We start from the raw sequence: 14552 nt of genomic DNA, 5'->3' as shown, positions 1-14552 counted from the left end.
CTATTGTAGCAGCCGTCGTTCGACTTTCGTCCTTAACCAGCCTACGAAACTCGTACCAGCTTTTGTTGTTTGAACTTCCACTAATCTTCAAATCGCAATCCACAGAAACCATCGCTATTTGAAGAACAAGCAATCTGAGATCGAAAGTTGACTGAAATTCCCCTGTGTGTTTGACTGTCGGTTTTATGTTTTTGGATTAGAGAAAGATGAATTAAGTAATTACTTGCTGTAAAATCGTCCTCTAATGTTCTTGGGATGAACTTCCATTTTGCCTCTGAAAAATTCCCATATGTCCCCCCCCCCTCGTCGTTAATCGGTGCCGTTTCTAGTGTCAACCCGCTTTTCGACAAGATATAAGGTGATATTAACACATTTTCGACGTCTTGGTACGGATGGCGGGAATTAACACCAGAAGTTTGCAATATAATTGATTGCTTCAACAATGTAGGAATCCCGTTTGCGATTGCTACGTCCTCCTAAAAAATATCCAAACAAGACCAAGGATTAAAACACTAAAACCGTTGCAGAGAAAAAATACGAAAAAATAAAGAACCTTTGACTCACCATGGCGTGAAAACAAACTCCGTAATCGTGTGAAGCGACGAAAACGTGATCGGACCCACCGCTTCGATTCAAGAACAGCATTTCAGAAGACTCTGAGCTGCACCGCTGAAGCTAGAAGAAACCGTGTATGACTGATTGACAGGAACCCATTAACTGTAATGAAGTTACACGACATGTAAACCCTAATGAAGAAGAAACAGCTTCCCATGGATTGACTATCCGTACATTACTATCCATCAATACGATTTTGGGTCGAATATAAGAAAGGGTAAAATTACTTACATGGTTTTGTTTAATGCCAAATTACTTACATGGTTTTGAACGTTTCAAAAAGTTAATGATGAATTTAAGAGAAATGATAAAAAGTTATCATGAGTTTTGAACAATTTCTTCTTTTTTTTTTTTTTTAAATTCTATAGTAGAGACTTTATGGTCCAAATGCTTTTTGTAGGTGCTCATTCTTCTAACAACAACCAATAAAATGTGAACACGCCAGTGTTTGGAAGATAAAACAAAATATCACATCAACTGGTGTTTATTTTAAAGTAAACACTCTACACTAGAGTGTTCACATTTCAGGAAATCTTTTCTCCAATAGATCACCTCATATCTATGTACTTAATTGCTGTTAAGGCTCAGTTTGGAAGGAGTATATATGCTAATATATAGGGTAAAACCATATACTTTGTATTATTTTGTATATATTTGTATTTATATTCTTTTCAAACTGAATTTAGGCTCAGATTGAGAGTACAAATACAAATATATAGAATGCAAAATCATGTATTTTGTATTATTTTATATGTATTCCAACTATATAAATCTGTATTTGTACTCCTTCCAGCAACGGGAAGAGAATATTAAAAGATGACCTAGAGATCATAGAGCTTACAATCATAGAACTGGTTAGAGGCCTTGGAGTTCTTCCTTGGGAGCAGAATCTTTAGCGCTAAAAGTAAGTTGAGGTGATGGAGGTAGAAAGGAACTCATGAACTCAGAATCACAAGTGAGTGTAGGTGTGTAGAGAAAGTACATTCGAGAATGGGGTGAAATTAAGCCAAGCCAAACCCAACTTATGTATGTCTTGGTTCGGTTTGACTAAAACAGTGTTAACGCTTTGTATTGGTTTGGTACTGTAATAAACACTTTGTATTGGATTTATCTTGAAAATGAGAAAGTGGTTGATAAGCATTTATTTGGCAGTTATGCACCATTAAAAATGGTGTGTTTCCACCAATGGTTGGCTCTCATACAAATCAAGAAAATGTTTATTTAATAGTCTTATCAAATAGTATTTTTGAATAAACGTCTATGTGGCAATGAATTAACACCATTTTTCAAATAAACTACCAGAACCAAACACCATGTAAATATTTGATGAGCTCGAGTTCAGCTCAAAAGCTCAAAAATGAATATATTTTTATATATAGTATGTATATTTATATATTATAATATACAATATATTCTTATATTATATAGAATATAAAAATATATTTTTATAATATTTATTATAGAATTTATTTTTATATTCTATTATTTATGTATATATGTATGTATACATTAATCAAGCCAGGTTCATAAGCTTTCAAGCTAAACATTTTATTATTCAAACTTGAATTCGAATAATTAATTGAACTTGCCTTGAAACTCGAATTTGATTTGAACTTGAGCCCAAACTATTCGATTAGAGTTCAATTTAATTGCAACCTTGATTTGGGATGCATGCCTATTTATAGATGAGGAGCCCTTGATTATAGAAATAATGGCTATTCTCATTGACGTAGGCCCTTCGATCATAGTTGTCACATTAAGGGTCTGATTGTATATTCTCAAGTCTAACATTTGAAAGTGCAATAATTATGTACATTAAGAGGTATATTGGTATTGGTGAACTTTTTTTTTTTCTTTTGAACTCTAAATATAGAAAATGTTGTTTTAAATTCTGAAAATGATCAAATATCCATTTTGACCCCATATATGAAAGTTTTTGTTAGTCTTTTTGGGGGTATCACTGAAAAACAAAAAGTTGTATGCACTCTTTGCACTTTAAGAGATAAGAGATAAGAGGAAATGAACAATCATTTTTCTCTTAAAGTTAAAAGATTCTTATAAGAAATAAGAGTTCTGAGGAAACGAATAGACCCTTGAGTCTCTTATTGCTCAGTTGTTGCTTGGTCATCGGCCTATATCAATGTATTGGTGACTCGGCTTTATTGACTTGGCACGTCATTGTTGACTCCTCAATAAAGTTACTATTTTACCGTCCAACGTAGGCCACCTAGCAGCTTTTGACTAGCACAAGTATCAATGTCTTAGAAAAATTAAAAAGAAAATGAAAACCCATAAGAAAATTTAAGATATATAAAACATACATAAATGTTGGCTTTTAGTGTAAGCATTAACTTAGAGACCGTTGGCAAAACATGAATCAACTCAATACGGTATCAATCACTACTTGTGATCTTTTATATGGTAGTTGATCCCTATACCTAATATTTAATAAAAAATAGACCCTGATATTTTGAGTATCCAACTCTTTTATCTCTAAACAACAATCTCTTACATCTGTTAATATTTTAAAGAATTTCTATGTATTGAGTAGGTTAAATATGAAAATAAATAATGCAATAGACATAAGCAACATTATTAGTCTTATAAAAACAAAAAAAAAAGAGAAAAACTTGAAACACGAAAGGTACAATCACCTAAATTTTCACCCTAACAAATGGGTTCGAGCTAAAATTGGAGAAGTTTAGCTCAAACCCTTACGGATGTGGGATTTCAATTCATAATCAATACATGGGTTCTTCTGCCTAATAGATTAGATTATTTTAGCCAAATTCAATCTCACTGGATGATTATTGCAGGTGATAATTAAATACAGTGAATTTGGATGATGGAGAAACAATAAGATTTCCCCACTTTAGAATGATATTTCTGATAAAAAGAATCGTCCATTTGGTTATCTTATCTAGATTCTAGATAACGCATTATTGATAAAATGACCTACACCAAGTCACCAACTACCTATATTAAATAATAATTAAAGTTTCGCTAAGGAATTAATTATTAACCTAAGAAATTAGTGAACATAGAGACTGACCCGTGACCCGTGACCCGTGAGCTAACAACAATCATCCATGTCCTGAATCGTGTTGATGTAAGCCAGCCCCAAGATGACGTAGCTTGCAGAATGCAGCCACTCTAAATGAAATAATGTCGCTGCACCAGTGTGTGGCGTTGCTAGGTGCAACGCTACACAAACAAATACATGCAATATTGAGCCAATCCGCCAAAAGCTTTCACACCTCATTTTGGGTAGGCAATTGGATTGGACAAATAGTTTCCCTCACTCACGAGACTTTCTATGCATGATGTATCCACTCGTGCTCGTGGGTGGCCCCCTCCAGCGGTGGAAATTGACCCGACTCAAATTATGGGGAGTTTCTTGAGGTGGGGAATTGCAGAGTGGTAGGGGACCAAACTCATTACTCATGTGCTGTTGGCTTAATACTGTTCACTCCTGGAACCGAAGAAGGGAACTAAGTCTATAGTTTATTTCCTCTGTAGTGGAATACCTCGTTTGGGGGGGCCCATATATTGCAAAATGGGGAGTAAAATAATCTGGAGGGCAAAAATGAAGTAGGGCTGCTTCCATTGTTATTGTCTAAAGATAGAACATATGAAGATTCCTTTCTCTTTATATACATACTTCATCAACAACAACTAGTGCAGCAGCATCCATGGCCATTGCTACTTCTTCCTTCCTCTGTTTCCTCCTGTCATGTTCTCTTCTCTTGGCCCATGGAGGAGAGATAGCAGATAGCCATCATCATGTAATTGTGACCAATTCTCTCATTCCTGCAAAAACTTGCACTCAATCCCCCAAAGGTGAGTATCTTGTATAAGATTTGTAGTTTTTCTCTCTTGCTCTTTATGTGGAAATGTATCCACAGACCTTGGCCATCCTCTTCAAGTGTTTTTATTTTGTGCTGCTCTGGCTCTGGGGCAGCTCATTCAATTAGGCTGTACGTGTTTGGATTGGGCTTAATTTGGAGCAGAAGCCAAGACAGGATGTGCCAAGTAAAATGGGGAGAACCCAGCACTCCAGAAGCTCTACCACTTCTGCCCCACAATCCAAACACAGCCTTAATTAGTTCTGAGAAGTCATAGGACCTACCTGGACCAAATCAGATGATGATGACCTGAAGCCCCAATTCTCTGGGCTCTGGATAAACCAACATGCATACACACATCAAACAGGTTTCTAAATGAATAAATTATTGAGCCATGTGAAGAGCTGATGTGGCTAATTGCCAGTGAACCCCCTGGAACGGCCATAATTTCAGGTTAACAATTCCATGATTTCAGTTTCAGGTTCCAATCAGCTGAGGAAGTTACAAGTGGTTCACATAAATGGGCCTTGTTCACCATTAGGCCAGGGGAAGAAAACAAATCTTAATCTTGGCCAAATCCTCCTCCAAGATGAACTCCGAGTCCGCTCCATCCACTCCAGAATCTCCAACTCCAAACAGTCCCCCTTAGCAGATTCTAAGGCTAAAATCCCAGCCAAGTCTGGCCGCTCCCTTGGAACCGGAAACTTCGTCGTCAATGTCGGGCTCGGCACACCAAAGCGAGATCTCACGCTCATCTTCGACACCGGCAGCGACCTCACTTGGATTCAATGCAAGCCATGTGCCGTCAACTGCTACCAGCAAAACGAGCCAACCTTCGACCCTTCCCAGTCATCCACCTACTCCAACATCTCCTGTGGCTCGGCGGAGTGCACCCAAGTCGGGTTGGCCACCGGCAACTCCCCGAGATGCAGCTCTACTTGCATCTATGGTGTCCTATACGGAGACAACTCCTACTCCGTTGGATTCTACGGTCGAGAAACACTAACCTTGAGCGCTTCTGATGTGTTCCCCAACTTTGAATTCGGCTGTGGCCAAAACAATCGTGGGCTCTTCGGCAGTGCTGCCGGGTTGCTCGGCCTTGGACGGAACCAGATTTCTCTGGTGTCTCAGACTGCTACAAAGTTCGGGAAAAAGTTCTCTTACTGTCTCCCGTCGACAAGCAGCGGAACTGGGTTCTTGGCATTTGGGAACCAAGTGGGCACCTCCTCTTCCAGCGTGAAGTATACATCTCTATTGACAGATTCTCGGGGCAACTCCTTCTATTTCGTCCCACTGTTGGGCATAAGCGTTAAGGGACAGAGATTGGCAATCCCACCAACGGCTTTCACTTCCTCCGGAACCATCATAGATTCCGGCACCGTCATCACTCGCCTGCCTCCGGCGGCCTATGCGGCACTCCGGTCAGCGTTCCGGCAAGCAATGTCCAAGTACCCATCTACTTCATCGCTTTCAATCTTGGACACATGCTATGACTTGAGCGGATACAACACGGTGACGATACCTACGATCACGTTGCATTTTGGAGGCGGCACTGGCCTCGCCGTGGACTCGTCCGGGATTCTTGTTGTGGCAAGCTTGTCTCAGGTTTGCTTGGCCTTTGCTGGAAATAGCGATCCCAGCGATGTGGCCATCCTTGGGAATAAGCAACAACAGACGTTCGAGGTGGTTTATGATGTAACAGGAGGAAAGTTAGGATTTGGCGCTGGAGGATGCAGCTAATAAGTGAAGCTGAAGATTTGATTAATTAATCAAGTGAAAATAATATGAAAGAAGTGGCATGGAAGAGGAAGTAGAATAAATGCAAAGAAAGAAAACAGAAGAAAAGAAAAAAAAGAAGAAAGGAAGAAAAAGAAATGGGGAGATGGGTAAAGAATCTGGGGGAGAAAATAAAAGCCTAATAACCAGTTTGTAATCCATGAATTACAGGGAGATATCAAATCTCTTGCCAGAAGAAAAAGAAAGTGGGCAAATCCACAGAGGCCATGTTCGGCCACATAAACACTGAAACTGTAATGGATTTGAAAATTGGAAAGGAAAGTAAGAAATTAAGTAGGTATGTAGTGGTGCTTTGTTTCATTAGGATGAGTTTTTTTTTTTTTTTTGACAGAAAAGAGAAACTTGCATTACAATATAGGAGAATTACAATCAGTAAATAGGCAAGTTTATGAGCAGCCATATTCATATATCTACTAATACAATTAACAGACACTAAATTAAGAGAGTTCAACATCAGTATGCTTCATCCTCTTCATCTGGTTATAGCAACTATTTACAATATTACTTGAGTGGGTGAAAATAAATAAAGATATAATTTGCAATGATGCCGCCTGCTTCAGACCAAAAAAGAAGGCACAGCACTCAGCTTGATTGCTGTTTACTGCATCCACTCTCCGCCTGCCAGCACATATTGGGCGATTATCATTCGAATTAATTGTATAACCAATTCTTTCTAGTCTTGATGTAGACTGAAAGGAGCCATCAACAAAAAGATGATATTTTGCGGAAGCAATGATGTGAGAATGACAATAAGTTGCGGTAGAACTATTTTCAGGTGTAGATAAATACTTGTATATGCTTTCTTGGCCAACCAGCTATGGATTTAGAGCTGTCTGGTTGTAAGCTATGGCATTTCTGATATCCCAAATGAGATGGAATATAATGAGGAATTTTGCCAATAGAATTTCCTGCTCTGTTTTAGGGACTAGGGTCAATTTGGCTTATGGCCGGAATCAGAATCAAAATCTCTCCGAATTGGAATTTCTCATAGTCTGTTTGGTTCAGACAAGCAATTGAAATCAGTTGAAATATGACCATTCTCTCAAATGGAGGAATGACATTCTACTAAGAATGGGAATAGGATTCTGCCAACCAAATAATTGAAACTGGAATGGCCCATTCCAATTCCAGACACTTATTCCTGCAAACAAAATGGGCCAGTTCAGTTTTGATTTAACCCATTTTTCTACTATTTGAATTTAATAATTTATTGAGAATGTTTTTTGGGTTAATGCCAATTTGAGCAGTCAGTCAGACATCACAAGCATAGTGACTTGTAAAATACAAGTCTTCCCAAGATTCAATTGAGGCTCCATTTGGTTTGTGGGATGTCATGAGAAGGGATGGGAAAAAGGTGGAATAATAGATCCAAATTCTTGAGATGTAGAGTCCCACCATTTTTATGGGAAACAAGTGGAAACTTATTTGACAGAAAAAAAGCACCCTCCTTATAGTATTTTTAAGATTTAATATTGGATCCATGACCCATAAATAAATTATTAATTATTTAATAACATATTAATAAAATAGTTTAACTAAAACAATTAATAAATAAATAATTTAATAATTAATTATTTTTCAAAATAAAATATAAACTAATAAAAATTTAAAATATTAATTAATGTTAATAATTAAATAAATAATTAAGTATACATGTATATAGTTGGGCTAAGCTCGGATTGAGATAAGATCAAAGTCAGACTTGGGCTACTTAAAGGATAATGCTTGAACCCATCCTAAAAAATAAAAAGGTTCAAACTTTTAGGCCCAGATCCATCCTGAGGACCGAAAATGCAAGCCCAATCCAGACTAAGTTGATCTCGGCTTGGGTTGGCCTCATCTAAATTGCACTCCTAGAGAAAGATCCCAAACAGCCCAAATAGGCAAAGTCTTATCCCCAAGGGAGTGTTGTGATCGTGGCTGCAGTAGATGTGTCTAGGTTGCAATTGACAGTCCAGATTGTTTGCCGATGGGACTCTATCCACACTCTACCCACAATAAACTGCATCGGCACATCTCACCCATTATCACTTCACTTATAAGTTGACATACAAAATACACGATGGGCAGCTATAGTGTATTGTGAGTAGAGTGTGGTAGAATCTTGCCTATTCAAAATCTCTCTTTTGTGGGCCGGGCCCAAGTGATGACTTATATATATATATATATATATGAAGGGCTATACAACAGTGTAGTCCATCCCCCAACCCATAATCGAGACCGGATCTGCTCCTCACACAAGGCGCCTCACACCGATCTCACATGTACATTTTACTATGCATTGGGAATATTTTTCGTACTTATAAATTATTATTCATGGGAGATGTCTTTAATGCACGGTGGATGTGCCCGTGAGACGCCCATGTGTGAGGAGAAGATCCCGTTCCCCCATAACCACCCCCACCCAAGGTAAAGGTGGGATTCGATCCCAAGTCTTTGCTATGACCAGCAGGAGGTTATCAACCAGCTGATTAGAAATTCATCTGACCATCTAATAAGATTTAATACTGTGATCGTCCATCAAATATGGTAATACGGGAGTTCACATGATGTATGTGTTTGGTACCGTTTATGTTTATTGAATAAATGTTTGTACTTTATATGCTGGTAAAATCGAGAAATGCAATAATTGCAATCGTTTGTGACAACTGGGCGCCATTAGGCACGCGTCACTTCAGCGTAACAATGAATAAACGCTTGACCGTTTGTGGAAGCTTCAAAAAATAACTTCTACAAACGGTTGGCATGCACATAAACCAATGTTCACTTTTTACATTTTCGATGTATGCAGAAGAGCAAGAGAGAGAAAATGCTGAGATGGTGCCTATGTGGCACCATCAATAAACGTTTACTGAATAAATGTAAACGGTACCAAACATCACCGATATGTGTTTGGTTCCGTTTATGTTTATTGGATGGGGCGTTTATCAGAAAAACACTTATATGATAAATGCCCACTTTAAATGTTTTTTTTTTTGTTTGGTTTGGGTGTTTCAAGAAACGCCCCTTTACAACTCAACACAATAAACGTTTCCTCACTTTTCCTGTTTGGTAGCGCATTTCAAAAAACAGCCATATGAATGTTTTCAGTGTGGCACTTCACTTTGGTATATACGATCCATTAATCAATCCAATGGTCCATATTACATGTGCTTGTATTTAAAGGCCGATTTTCAGGATCAAACATAGAGAAAGATCAGCTAGGCAAAGAAACTACCCTGTTAAGCCGATCCGGGAAGCACCCAGGTTTAGCAGACCATTATACTGCCTAATACTCCATTCACCGAGCTACAACATAAGTAAAGAACAACCCTACAATGCCTTAGAAGCAAGCAGCACCATAGATTCCCCTGCTTATCATTCTTTAGGACCCTTCCCTCTGGAAGAGACTAGGGTCCATCATTTCCCAGTCAAGAAGCTGCTGTATTTCCTTGGATACTCATGCAGAAGTACCTAAGTTAGCTTTTGTTTTCTCACATTTGACTCTGCCACATATGTGCCCTATAACTAAGTTCTCTGTCTTCCAAGTCCTTAAATGCAGAAATTATAAATTCTTCACCTTTGAGAAATAAAAACACCCTTTTGCTGTCTTTAGAAGAATTTTCAAACCCAAGTAAAAACTGCTTCCAAGAAAATGTAGGGTAGCATACAAACGGCAGAAGCAGCGATGAACAGAGAACAAACGGCAAAAGAAAAGTGTTGTATGTGTTATCAGAACAAATGATCTGGATCATTTTTGTTTAACAACAGAACAAACGGCAAAAGAAATGTGCTATCAGATCTGAACTTTGTAGCATACAAATGGCAGTTTATCAAATGAAAGAGATTAACGGCGGACATACCAATCAATGGGCAAAAGAAGCAGCGATGGGAATGGATTAACGGCGTATGAAGAAGCTTGCCGACGGGTTACAAGCCTGCAAAAACAAAGAATAAAATGTCGCGATTTGTCAGAGGAAAACCACTTGCCGGCAGAAAGACAGGGGAATAAGGGGGTATCAACGGCGAACTTTTACCGGCGTCCAATGGCTAGCGTCAATGTCGTGTCTTCAACTGTGGTTTTTCTTCTGGGATCAAAAACCTTGTGTGCCAAGTCAAATTACACGTCATATCCACCTCATCGTGCGTTTCGTGAAATGGCCAGCCATTGCTTCCCCCAACGGCTCTTTTCACGAAAACCAATAAATAAACGTTTTTTAGTGTTTTTTCAATAAACAGTTTCACCAAACAACCTTTTCGAATCCAATAAACGTTTAATAATCCAAAAACTGAACTGGTGCTGAGGTAGTGGCGTTTATTGACTAAACGTAAACGGAATCAATACAAATCCACCACGTCACTTAATCATAACAGATTGATTATGATTAAGATCTGGGCAGCCCGAAGATCGTTTGATAGATGGGCATCTTTTTGTGTGTTGTTTTTGGTCTTTTCGCGCGAGATTAAATAAAAGGCACAGGAAGCTTCATTTAGAGCTTTCCGAAATCAGCCCAAAATGGGCTTTGCATGCCTTTTCGGTGCTACGTCTTTTGGCAGCTAGTTATTCCATGTCCAAAGCGGGAGTAGACCGATTTTCGGTCTTCCCGACTTATAAACAACCAAAAGACCATCCAAAAAGACACGCCAAACGGTGCCTAAGATTTGAACACACGCCCAGTCTTTTTACAATTAATCGAATCGATGCATTCCTCTCCCCTATTCCACACCAACCACTGGCAACGGTTGCACCACCGGAACACACACTCTATACTAGAACTCTCTCTCTCTCATTTTTCTTATTTCCTCTTCTTCCCTCTTCCTCTGAATGGGCAATCCAGCACTCCAACCGTTTGCTCCAAATCGGCAACGGTTGGTAGAGAAGCTATTTTAGTATGTTATATAGGTGCTTAAATCTTATATCTTCTCCAAAGTGGCGTTATTCAGGGTAAAATGAAATGCTTTCTAGTAGAATAAACTTAGGGAGAATAAGCTATTTTATATTTAAAGTTCCTTAGTCCTTGTGATTCAATGTTTGAGAGTAGAGAATTCCTTGTCTTCAGTGCTAATGCATTGGAATGTAGATATCCTCCTTGCAATCCTATGGACTCGAGAACTCCAACTTTTCAATGCAAAGGATACTTATCTACAATCTCATTCTAATGATATTGTTGGCAAGAGTAGCCCAAGATAAGTGGTGAAAGCTAGGAAGAAGATTCATTATAACAGCCATAAGCAAGGCCCTTCAGATTTCTCTGATCAGTTTTAGCTGGGAAGAAGTTAAAGTTTACATTGGAACCAGAACCACTATTGAAATAAGTCTATTCCTCCTGTCTATTTGGTTCAAACCAGAATTGGAATAGACTAGAATCGATTTTCATTCCGAAAAGAGGAATGTGGTCGGTCTTATTTCTTTTAGTATTGTCACAGAAAAATATGTGCCTCAAATCCATTGGACATGCTAGCTGCACCAAAAACATTCCTCTCAAACGTTTGTAGTTTGAATTATCAAAACAAACACAGTTGTCCAAGTGGGTAGCATCACCCAATAAGCAATTTCAGCGCAAAATGTAAAGTTGGCAGGAACAATGATTATCAACAATGAACTGGTTTAACCTTCATGAAAAGTAATCCAAAGAAATAAAGAAAAATAACAGAAAAAACACATATCAGGTATAGGAAGCAGCAATGCATGCATTCCTATGCTCTTTGCTTGCATGTAATCCTCTCGCAAGCTATCTCCAATTAATATGCAAAGCTTTTCCCAATACAATATTTCCGCTCTTCTGTGGCACATTCTCATAGATTTTAGGGTCTGGCTTTTCCACTCCTTCAAGACCAAAGAACACATCAAAACTTAATTACGACCTTCTGCGGCAATATTTCCGGCCTTCTGTGGTGTTGTGTCCAATGCCTGATACGGCTTCCTTTGAGCAAGCAGTGGCTCGATTGGAATGCTGGGTTGCTGATTCGAAGGAAGAGGGAAGAAGATGAAACAAGAAAAATGAGAGAGAAAGAGAGAGTTCCGGTATGGGGTGTGTGTTCCGATGGCGCAACCGTCGCCGATGGTCAGTGTAGAACAGGGGAGAGAAGCGAGAGGGCAGACGAGAGAAAGAAAGTGGAGGGTGGAGAGGAGTGCATCGATTAATTAAAAAATACTGGGTAGGCGTTTAAATCTTAATAAAAATAAAGGTAAATTCTTAAATTATCATTATGGTTTAGCTAGTTTATTAAGTATATCCTTACTATTTTAAAATTGACTAACGCTAATTTACTATGGTTTAGCTAATTTACTATTAACATCCGTTAACTTTCCGTTATATATGATATCATGTGACTAATATATTTATCAAAAATTATAAAAATACCCTTCCCACCTCCATTCCTAAAAATATCACATCTATTTTTAAATTACCATCCCTAAAACCTTTCCGTCCACAGACGGTAAAGGTAGTGTGGTCTGAGTGTGAATTTTGCCGGAAACCAAAAGGCGAATGGAGATTCAATGAGGGTTTATGATAGTCTTTGATTGAGCTTTAACCAGAGAGAGAAAAGAGCGATTCAATGGAGGGAGGTTACGACCGCTGGTTCGCCCGCTCAAACACAACTGAGTAGAACATATCCATTGAAAACCGTTACTTTAAATCTCGATATTAAAAGGAGGATACGCAGAGATCATCACCATAAATCATCCACCACTTGAAGATGAAGAACACGAAGAAGAATAAACCAATAGGAGGACACCCACAACAACAATAACTGCAACTAACCAGATCAGAATTCAAGGGGTCAAAAAGCTTCAATTCAAGAATGCGGGAACTAATCATGGATCAACCCAGTACACCTGCTTTATAGGATACAGTATGCCACACAAGGTTTTTAAAATCGAATTGGACAACGAACTGGTCAGGGGTCCGGTTCCTGTGTTGAACAGTCTGACCGTTCAAACCGAATAGACGGCCTGTTCTGACAAAAAAAATAAAAAGCGGTCAAACCGTTGGATGGTTCAAACGGTTTGATTGCCCGAGTCAGCGGTTTGCTGATCAAATCAACAATTTTTGGTGAAATAATGGTTCTGAGGTAAAACGGAACCGATCACTTGACCGGTCCGACCGTCTGATCCGGTCCGGTTTTGAAAACCATAATGGTCAGAATAGTTCAATTCGATCAAATAAGGGGGTGTTCTCCAACATGAATTGTTTTTATTATGAGATGTAAAAACAAATCAAACCCATTTGGTTTGAAAAAAACTTGATTCTTAAAACCATAAACATATTCTTAGTTGTATTTAAAAAAAAAAAACTATAAACATGTTCTTGAATTTCTGGTTGAAGAACATGTTTTCATCTAGTTATTTATATCATGTTCATAAATCATATATTTGTACTACAAATTTGTTTTTTGTTTTAAAAAAACCATTATTTTGATGATTTCAAAACATACATGCATTATTTGTTGGAACAAAAACAAGTTGTTTTTCGTCTTTCAAAACAAAAAATACATTTTGAGAACCTTTTTTTTTCTTGCTGATATTACAATTTCAAGCAAATGAAAATAAAAACATTTGTATTGTAGAAACCCCCCTAAAAATATAAAAAAGAAAAAAATAAACAATTTCAAATTATTTTTTAAAATCAAATTGTTAGATGATTAACCTATAGAACAATAAATAATATGGTTTATTGATTATAAAACAATGAATCAACATTTCTAAGAATCAGATAAAACTGCTGGTTCCCAATTTTGATGGCCCAATCATCTGATCCTGTCAAATCATATAACACTTAGGGGTGCAACTTACAACTCGGGTGAACTCAGGTTGGCCTTTTGTCAATCCCAAAACCTGAAATAGTGTAAAATGCTAATTCGGGCCAACCCGAGTTGCATAGCACTATCTTAAATAACTTTCTAATTTACGTACAAAAATAATGACTCTTGCTTTTAGTTAGATTTTTAGAATCGAACCAGACAACAAACCGGTTAGGGTCTGGTTTTTGGGTTAAACGGTCTGATCGTTTGAACCTAGATAATCCATTCTGACAAAAAATAAAAAACGGTCAAACTGTTGAACGATTCGACCACCCCTCATGAATGCTGTATATTGTTACTATTTCAGAATAATTTGCTATCAATTTGCAAGCCCTATGTGCTCTGTTGTGGTCACTCAAGACCTATAATATATAGTTCAGCTTCTTTGTTTTCTTTTTTTTTTAGTCTATTTTTTCTTTTATCATGGCAGAACAAGATTCATGTAGATGTAGCCAACCCCATGTAGTACAACAGGGTTCTGTTTAAGGATGCAACTTGGTCTGATTGGGT

General features: G+C 38.0%; 1 protein-coding gene across 2 annotated transcripts; it reads left to right on the top strand.

The window, feature by feature from the left end:
• Positions 1 to 4148: 4148 nt before the first annotated feature.
• LOC104598622 (aspartyl protease family protein At5g10770-like) lies at positions 4149 to 6537 on the top strand. 2 transcript variants are annotated; one of them, XM_088889234.1, is made up of 2 exons: positions 4149 to 4455; positions 4942 to 6537. In XM_088889234.1, the coding sequence occupies exons 1-2, from the start codon at positions 4308 to 4310 to the stop codon at positions 6198 to 6200; spliced, it is 1407 nt and encodes a 468-aa protein (XP_088745360.1). In that variant the 5' UTR covers positions 4149 to 4307; the 3' UTR covers positions 6201 to 6537. The 2 variants fall into 2 exon arrangements, with proteins under 2 accessions (XP_088745360.1, XP_010259084.1); XM_010260782.3 differs by having other exon boundaries at positions 4195 to 4455; positions 4936 to 6537.
• The last annotated feature ends 8015 nt before the right edge of the window (positions 6538 to 14552 follow it).

This window comes from Nelumbo nucifera, chromosome 6 (assembly GCF_055504915.1).
Source record: "Nelumbo nucifera cultivar China Antique chromosome 6, China Antique-T2T, whole genome shotgun sequence".
Taxonomy (NCBI): domain Eukaryota; kingdom Viridiplantae; phylum Streptophyta; class Magnoliopsida; order Proteales; family Nelumbonaceae; genus Nelumbo; species Nelumbo nucifera.
The sequence above is the reverse complement of the archived record's forward strand: the minus strand, read 5'-3'. Positions and strand labels throughout refer to the sequence as shown.

Coding starts and splice junctions, on each gene's coding strand:
- LOC104598622 (XM_010260782.3), top strand. CDS start 4,308: ATGGCCATTGCTACTTCTTCCTTCCTCTGTTTCCTCCTGTCATGTTCT. Junction 4,456..4,935: donor TTGCACTCAATCCCCCAAAG/GTGAGTATCTTG, acceptor CCATGATTTCAG/TTTCAGGTTCCAATCAGCTG.